The following is an 8905-nucleotide window of genomic DNA, read 5'->3' as shown; positions in this document are numbered from 1 at the left end:
TTATTGGTAGAAAACTATGTTACGATGGTGTAATGTTATTTATTTGGTTAAATACGAGTGTGCTTTAATAATTATCAAGTGCAAATGGTTGGAGAATTTTGAACAATGTGGTGTTTAGTGAGGTAAACTAGGAGGACTAAACCATAACAAGACAAATTAAATGATACTTGAAAGGAAACAATTGGGTTAGTTTATTTTATTTTAAAATGTTTTGAGTAAATATATAAATAAAAAAGTATATTTAAAAAAAATAGTGGGGACCATTGTGCATGCGAATATAAAAGAGTAAAAAGAATGAATTGAAGGAGGGTTGAAGGGCCAGAGTGAAAATAAAAAGAAAAAGAAAATAGTGGGGGTGACGGAAAAAAGCAATTTCCGGAATTAGTAAGTAATGACCGGAAAACCAGAGTGAGAAATACTGAAAACCGCCTTATGTGAATGTGTTGAGTTGTGTGTTTCTCCAAAACCATTAATACAACGTTGTTTGTAACTCAGAACACCTTATGTTCCCTCCATTTTCCATTTTCCTCTCTAGTTTCCTCACTCCTCTTCACTTCGCCATGAACCAATAGCTGCTACCTTTCGCACACAGAGTAGAAAAGAGTTTCATTTCTATCATATATGGCTTACCACAACCCTCAAGACCTTCCACTCCACCATTTCACTGACCAACAACAACACCATAACCAAACTCTCACTGACGCATCTCTCCTCTCCGACCCTACCTCCAAACCTCCTTCTGATCCTCACCAACCAGCGCCAAATTGGCTCAACAACGCCCTTCTCCGCACGCACTACACCAACAGCACCACCACAAACAACAATAATGACAACAGCAACTCCGACACCAACGTTAACGCTGCCAACAACAGCGGCACCAACTTCCTCAACCTCCACACTGCGGCTGCTGACTCTGGCCAATGGCTGGCGCGTCCGATCCTCCACCGCAACCAGAGCGAGATCATCGACGATGTCACGGCAGCAGGCGACTCTGCCATGACCGGCGCCGGATCCGGCGATTTGAAGAGCGAGGCGGCAGCAGTCGAGGGCGGTGGAGACGGCCTGATGAACTGGCAGAATGCGAGGTTTAAGGCGGAGATTCTATCGCATCCTCTGTATGAACAGCTTCTGTCGGCACACGTGGCATGCCTTCGGATCGCCACACCGGTGGACCAGTTGCCCAGGATAGACGCTCAGCTCGCACAGTCCCAGAATGTGCTCGCCAAGTACTCTGCTTTCGGACAAGCCATTGTGGATGACAAGGAACTCGATCAGTTCTTGGTATTTTCTTACTTTCTCCCCCAATTTCACCCTTCTTCTTTTTCCCCTTTTCGGATTAATTATTCATTATTAATTTATTATTTTTTATTATTCATCTCGTGATTATCCCCTCCCGTCCCTCTCTGCTTTTAATTGAGGACTTTCGCTTTTTCCAGCAAATCTAATTTTAAATTAGCGATTTTAATTGTTGTTGAAGACATGGAAAGTTTTCTTGGCCAAGGATGTGTTGTTCCTGGACAGAAAGTGAAACAGACGTAGTTACTTCCTTATTCGAGAATGAAATTATTTAAGTTATGTCAGATGTAGAATGATGGTTATTAATAAAAAAATAAGTAGTTTGGAAACCTGTGCTTTTAATTTTAGTTCTTGAGCTATCTTCATGCCAAATTTCACATTCGGAATGATTTTGCAGCCGAGCCTTTTTACTCCATATGCTTCTCATGGATCTTAAAAACATATATAGTGTTATGTTCTTTATTTTGTCATGGTCTGTGATTATTTCCAGCTTTATTTGCTATGGTGGTTTACAATTCACGATTTTTATATATTTTTTAAATTCCTGCTGCAGTCCCACTATGTTCTGTTGCTCTGTTCTTTCAAAGAACAGCTCCAACAGCATGTCAGGGTCCATGCAATGGAAGCAGTAATGGCTTGTTGGGAGATTGAGCAATCCTTACAAAGTTTAACAGGTACTACTATACTCTTTTTAGTGATTGTTACATCTCAACATCAAAATAAGGGTTGGTTGCATGACAAGTTGGAATAACTTCATTCTAGTACCCTCGACTATGTTCAGGCTATCAAGGAACCAACCTGTAATTTACTCACCTAATAAACACAATATTCTACCAATTTACCTCAGTTCTTTTTAAAGCTGCAAATATATATATATATATATATATTTTAATCACAATTTTAACGGGAAGAAATGTCAAATATTTTATACTAAAATAGGAGTATCATGTGCTAGCTGCTGCTGTGCGTGATTATCTATTCGGTCCCGTGTCTGGAACTTGGGACTAGAGTCCTTTCGGCCAATTAATTCAGACACGGCAATTAATATTAATTCAGATTCAGGGTACTTAAGTTCTCGAAATCAGAAATTTTACCGGCGGTGGGTTGTAACCTCATTTTTTAAATTTTCTTACAAGGTCAAAGTATCAGTCAATACTGCAAGGTGGTAAGGTTCAGTAATAAATGATATGCAAGTCCGTAATGGTTGTTGGACCGAGAGGAACATAGCTACAGGGATTAAACTTTCCTCGTGTTTTCACATACAATGTCTCTGGGTTGGAAAACTTAAAATCTTTGCTTAACTTTATTAAAATTGAAACATATATAGCCAAATAGGGAAGAATATACCAAACCCCTACTCTTTGTCTCAGATAGAATGATGACAATTTCTGTATTGGAAGAAAGCATTGAAGGCTTTAAAGTGCATAGCCCGGTTGTCTGATATTTTTGGCACGTTATGCCGAACCATCGTGTGCTTTGAATGTTACGTGGTGATGAGGCTTTTGGTTAGATTAGCTAACTTTTTGTGCACAAATAAACAGCAAAAGCACACGACTCTTTTTTTTCCATTGGAGGAGTACTAAAGTGATGATTTTTTTTTTCACATGGTGAATGATTGAACAGGAGTTTCACCCGGGGAAGGTACGGGAGCAACAATGTCTGACGATGAAGATGAGCAAGTAGACAGTGATGCCAATCTGTTTGATGGTGGTTTGGATGGTCCCGATAGCATGGGATTCGGTCCTCTTATTCCCACAGAAAACGAGAGGTCCCTCATGGAACGTGTAAGACATGAATTGAAGCACGAATTGAAACAGGTAAGGGATTAAATGCAAATAGCTTTTAAAAGTCTGTCTAAGAGTCCCATCGTTTTGAATCTCCTCCCACGTTTTTGACATCAATTATTTTTTTGTTTTTCTTTTTAATTATTATGTAGGGTTATAAAGAGAAAATTGTGGATATCAGAGAGGAAATTTTACGCAAGAGACGAGCTGGGAAACTTCCTGGTGACACCACCTCTGTCCTTAAAGCTTGGTGGCAATCACATTCCAAGTGGCCTTACCCTACAGTAAGAACTCTTTGACCCAACTGATTTTTATTTTTTAAAGAAACCCCATCAAATAAATATGCACGAATCTAAGAGTAGGAACAAAGATAGATGTCTCTGTACACATTTATTATTAAATTCAAAGCAAAGGATGAAAATTTGACGCATTTATCTTAGCGGAATTGACCGTTGACCAAATGACCTTGCTTAGTAAGCTTAGTATATGCTGTTTAGATGTTCCTATTTGAAGCTATTGCAGGAGGTGTTTACAAGTGACCCTTTTAAAATGAATAAACTCTGTTTCATGTTTGATTGTGACATGTTTTCTTTATGTTTTTCTTCTTCTCAGGAGGAGGATAAGGCACGGTTGGTGCAGGAAACGGGATTGCAGTTAAAGCAGATCAATAATTGGTTTATCAATCAAAGGAAGAGGAACTGGCACAGCAATCCCTCAACTTCCACAGTGTTGAAGAGCAAGCGCAAAAGGTATTCATGTTAAAAGTTGTCATTTCATTAATTCAAAATCTGCACAAGCTTTGTTTGAAAACCAATCTTAATTTTAAAGAAGCAATGCAGGTGATAACAGTGCTGATCATCACATGTAAATGCAAGAAAACTCACTCTACTCTGTTAGTTCGTCTCTGCCGTCAAATTTTGCTCTGCTCAAGGAACAGGTGAACACAGAAGAGGAGTATTAAAGTCTGCAGTGTACGGTGATGCATCGAATTTAGGAAGTTCAATTAGGAATTATATACCAATATCAAAATGGATAACTCCATGGAGCATGATTTTTAGTCTCATTATTAATGTTTGTGAAATATATAATAGTGAGGGGTTGTGGGTGTATAGTAATAATCTGAGCATTTTTTTTTTCTTCAATCAAGCTAGTTTTGTTGTTGTTATTCTTAAAATGGGTATTTTACATGGAGCTTGGTTTTTTTTGTTCTTAAAATATTGTTCCGATGGTTAGTAAAGAAAGAATATTGAAAGAAAAGAAAAGATATGAATGTATTTGAAGCAAAAATTATTACAGGAATTATTAGGAGGAATATGGAGTTTTCAATATGTGGTAGAATAAAATAATGGTGAGTTGGCATTGTATTGGGTTGTCGCTCCGCTCCATGATCAAGTGACTGTAAAGTCATAATCACGAAATGGAATAACTTGGTGAAATTTGGAGGGTGAAAAACATAGTTCATAAATTCTTAAGAATGTCTGGTTGGAGGGTAAATGTTGGTGTGGCGGTTTATGACTGTCTGTAGATGTATTTATAGTTATGAAAAGTTCAGGTGGAGCAGACAGACTAACAGAGAAAACGGATATAAATCTTTTGTTTTTATTTTCTTTAGATACAAATGGCTCACACCTGCAATTTTTGAGTGGTCCCCTTGGTGATATTTTCTTTGTGGTCTGTATTTCCTGAGTATTGGCAAATATCACATATGAGTGTTTCTGAAACTTTCTTCCTTTCTCATGATCATTCTTGTACACAAAAACTATGGATTTTTAAATTAATATTGTAAGAATAAGTTAAGAGTGTAGTTGATTGCAGCACACGGGTGAGACAAAAGAATACTTGATAGCATAGTTTTACTTCCCAATTTATTTTAATATAAAATGTGATTGTAAAAATTATTTTGAAACTCAGCTTCCAAATATTAATTAAAACTTTCAATATTACTTTCTTGAATAATTCTTTTAAAATGGAGCATAATGATACTGTTATTTTCACTGTTTTGCCTACAGTCTCAAAATTCTCTGTCGTCCATTTATTTTGTATTTCTCCATTTTATTTTATTTTCATGAGTCCAAATATTAATTAAAATTACCAGACTCTAATCCGAATTTTTAAAATACTCTGACTCTCGTAAGAGAGAAAAATAATCCTGAATGAATAAATTTCAATTTGCTGCGCTTCCTTTTCATACTGGAATTAAATTAATCTAAGTTATAAAAAACATAAAATTGATTTAAATTAAATTAAATTCTTATAAAAGCTTACACTTAAGAATTAAGTATTACGAATTACGAGAATAAAACAAATATAATATAATTGAAAAAATAAATTCGTGCAAATAAGAAAAAAATATAAACAACCTAATGTGTTAAAATAGTATGAACAAATTAAATCAAAATAAATACATAAATAAAACCAAATTATAAACTATCTAAATGTCTAGAATGATAATACTAATAAAGAAACAAGCTTCCTAGTTATTTTGGTGCTTGAAAGAAAAAACAAGGAAGATTGTTGTGTAATAAATAAACAAATGCAATATGAATTAAAAGATTTAATTCAAAATTATGAAATTAGATTGATTTTTTGTCTTTTCAATTTAAAATTCTTTATTGATTTCCAAAATATTGTTATTCAATTTAATTTAAAAATTAGAGAACTTAAAATAATTAAAAGGATGGATTACTGAATTAATATTTTTTAGGACCTTGTTCATTTTATTATGAATGACTAGGATTTAATTTGTGCTTTATTTTTTTTAGTGTATTAATGTTTTTATCCATTTTTTTATGTGAACATTTAATTTAGTGTATTAATTTTTTTTATCCAAATTCTCTGTGAATATTTAATTCAAGGATACGAAATTAGGTTGGTTTCTTTCCTTTTCAACTTAGTATTCCTCCTTGATTTCCAAAAGATTATTATTCAATTTAATTTAAGAATTAGACAACTTAAATTAATTAAAGTGATCACTTAATTAATATTTGTTTAGAATCTTGTTCATGATTAAGATTAATTTGTACTTTATTGGTTCTAGTATATATAATTAAAGTATTAATCTTTTTATCCGTCTTTTTGTTAAGCAAACAATGCTTAAATATTGAATTAATTGGATACCACTTATCAATTCATTTTAGGTTTTCTCAGTTATTCTTCTTCTGTGTATAAATGAAAAGAACTAATTAACACTTATTTTGCTCCACCATGTACAAATCAAGTGTCTACTATTTCCTCACATAAAAAAATAATGAGTTCTTATTAATTCTTAAGCATAAAAAAAAAATACTGTAATAAACAAATGAATAAAATGAACAACTTAAAAATCAGAATCCATAATTCAAAGACGTAAACCTCGGCGCCTTAGCGGGTGGTGTTACAAAATATGAAGAAAATGAGACTAGTTTTTTTCTCCTTTTACTAAAAATTAAATCAATACAATAATTTTCTACGTATAAAATTTAGAATAATTAATTTTAAATAAAAGTATTTTCAAGTTAATCTCCAACGTGAATGTTTTTAAGTGCTACTCGGTCCAATAACTAAAATATTAAAGTAAGAAAGTGTGAGAACCATTAAAACCCAACTGACTGGAAGACATGTGTCGAGGAAGAGAAGCTAGAAATAAGATAGTGGAAGGCAGGTGTGAGCAGCTTAGTGGCCGTTCGCTAATGACGGTGGGAGTAAAACTCAAAGTTTTCAAATTTTCACGCCACTTTCTGCATGCACCCTTCTTCCCCAGATTTCTGAAACTTCCATTCTCTCCTCCTCTCTACAAATCACATTCTTCTCTCTACAAATTCTTACCTCTTCTTTCATCCGATCATCATTCAGGCAGTGCCTGAGTCTTCTTGGTGTCAAGGGGTTCACTTTGCACCGATCAAGTTGTAGTTTTAAGCTGGTGAGTTCATTCTCTTCTTAGAACGTTCGTTTTCTGACACATGCAAGCCAAGTTCTGGTTGCATGAGTTTATCATCTCATTCTGAGCACATTTCTGGCCTTTTGTTTGGTTTAATTTCATAAAGCGTGACCCGTAGGATTCTAAGATTTCTGGTGGTGAGCTATTCTATACAAGCTGTGAGCGTTCAGTCACGTTAGAGGTAAGGGAAGCTTATATAATTTGATTTTATGTTAGTTTTGAATGTATGTATGTTCGTTGAATTGCTAAATGAATATGAAATATGATTGTTGATATGTTTTGACTGTATGAAGTATGAAAATTTACTATGATATGGATGTATGAAATTATGAAGATAGATGTTGAGAAATGAATTGATATAAATAATTCTTAGTATGAAATTCCATATGAAAATTTATGTTCGTCACTGAATGGTCTTTGACTGTTCGGTTTCCTCGTGGACTCGGTTGGAACTGGATTCTTTCATTTGGATGGAATTCCAGTTGAGGATCGAGCGTCTTCATTTAGTAATATTTATATATAAGCGTTCAACCAAGGATATTCGTTCCTTGGTATTATGTTATAAATTTAAGTATATCTATATGTAATTGTATAATTCGTTCGTTCTTGAACATTAGTTAAATAATATCTTATATTTATCAAGCCTTTATTCTATAAATTAAGTAGTGCTCGGTCTTACACCAAGCGCTCGTACTATGTAGTGCTCGGTCTTACACCAAGTACTCGTACTAAGTAAGTGCTAGGTCTTACACCAAGCGCTCGTTCTCCTTTCCATAATCTATCTTCAGAATAAGAGTGTTCGTCCAAACTCCATAGAGTTCGCTCTCTACCGTGCTCGATCTTCAACTGACATTTGATTTTCTTGATTTTAAACTCATAAATAAGCTAAGTATTTATAGCGTTCAGTTTCTTCATATGATTCCTTTAAGTACTACCATTTGATGTCTTACAATGTCTGTCTCCATTGGTTTCAGCCTAAATTCTTAGTACTCGGCCTAGGCTTTACGGTGTTCGGTCTAAACGTTCATGAGTCGGTTCATTAAATTGGCTCACTTTGTAAATAACATTCGCTTCTATTAGTCCTTGTGAAATATTATTGTAATTGGTCTCTTCCCAACCCCGATAGTAAATCTCCCTCGGTTTTGATCTGTTTTGGAACTGAAAACCTCTCTGTTTCACTCCAAGTGTTCGGTCTCGTTCGGGGTTAAAGATTTACGTTCGGTATTTGGTATCCTAAGGGATCTTTGTTCAAATTGGTTCAGTTGAGTTTTAATAATGAAAGAGGATGAAATATGATATGGATGAAACGTCTTTGATTATGAAAGAGTATTCCGGGGAGGAATATCTCATGAATGGATATTGGAATTGGTAAAGTATGAATGTGGGCACGCTAAGCTGGCGGTTCATCCTGATATTCCGTGATTACTCGTTCTCACGTAGAGAAGGGTAAGTCGTGTATGGGAAGGGCAGGAGGTCCTAGTCCTTATGGTTAATTTGGACAGATAGGACTAACCTCGGGTGACAGCTGTTAAGGGTATCCCAGTTACTACATCACCCAGGTGCACGAACGTCGTAGCTATACATAATTCATATAGTCCAGACAATCAGAGTCTAGTATTAGGCTTTGCATGTAAAAGTGAATGAATTATCTCGTTTATTTGAATTGAGTGAAATCTATGTTGATACTTGAATTGAATTACATAAGCTTACCTTATTTTTCCTGTCTTGTCCGTTTTGCACGTTTGGTTGATGTCCTATCGCAATGATCATCCGTGTGAATGTGAGTAGAAGGAGAAGAACTGCTGGAAGAAGCGCTAGCAGAAGAAAGTTTAGTCGAGGTAGAAGTTAAGACCGAACAGTAGAACTGTTCGATCAGTAGTTAGTTTAATTGTACGATGACCGTTCGATC

At 35.0% G+C, this 8905-nt stretch overlaps 1 protein-coding gene across 3 annotated transcripts; it reads left to right on the top strand.

The window, feature by feature from the left end:
* The first annotated feature begins 294 nt into the window (after positions 1 to 294).
* Positions 295 to 4271, top strand: LOC124828832 (homeobox protein knotted-1-like 3). 3 transcript variants are annotated; one of them, XM_047302213.2, is made up of 6 exons: positions 295 to 1281; positions 1850 to 1970; positions 2920 to 3113; positions 3233 to 3364; positions 3693 to 3829; positions 3912 to 4271. In XM_047302213.2, the coding sequence occupies exons 1-6, from the start codon at positions 622 to 624 to the stop codon at positions 3946 to 3948; spliced, it is 1281 nt and encodes a 426-aa protein (XP_047158169.2). In that variant the 5' UTR covers positions 295 to 621; the 3' UTR covers positions 3949 to 4271. The 3 variants fall into 3 exon arrangements, with proteins under 3 accessions (XP_047158169.2, XP_047158168.2, XP_047158170.2); XM_047302212.2 differs by having other exon boundaries at positions 3909 to 4271; XM_047302214.2 differs by having other exon boundaries at positions 296 to 1281; positions 3920 to 4271.
* The last annotated feature ends 4634 nt before the right edge of the window (positions 4272 to 8905 follow it).

This window comes from Vigna umbellata, chromosome 2, assembly GCF_029865625.1.
Source record: "Vigna umbellata cultivar VRB3 chromosome 2, Vumbellata_1.0, whole genome shotgun sequence".
NCBI lineage: Eukaryota > Viridiplantae > Streptophyta > Magnoliopsida > Fabales > Fabaceae > Vigna > Vigna umbellata.
The sequence above is the reverse complement of the archived record's forward strand: the minus strand, read 5'-3'. Positions and strand labels throughout refer to the sequence as shown.

Excerpts from the sequence above, each read along its gene's own strand:
- LOC124828832 (XM_047302212.2), top strand. The coding sequence starts at position 622 with ATGGCTTACCACAACCCTCAAGACCTTCCACTCCACCATTTCACTGAC. Across the intron at positions 3,365-3,692 it reads CCAAGTGGCCTTACCCTACA|GAGGAGGATAAGGCACGGTT; the intron begins GTAAGAACTCTT and ends TCTTCTTCTCAG. Across the intron at positions 3,830-3,908 it reads TTGAAGAGCAAGCGCAAAAG|AAGCAATGCAGGTGATAACA; the intron begins GTATTCATGTTA and ends TTAATTTTAAAG.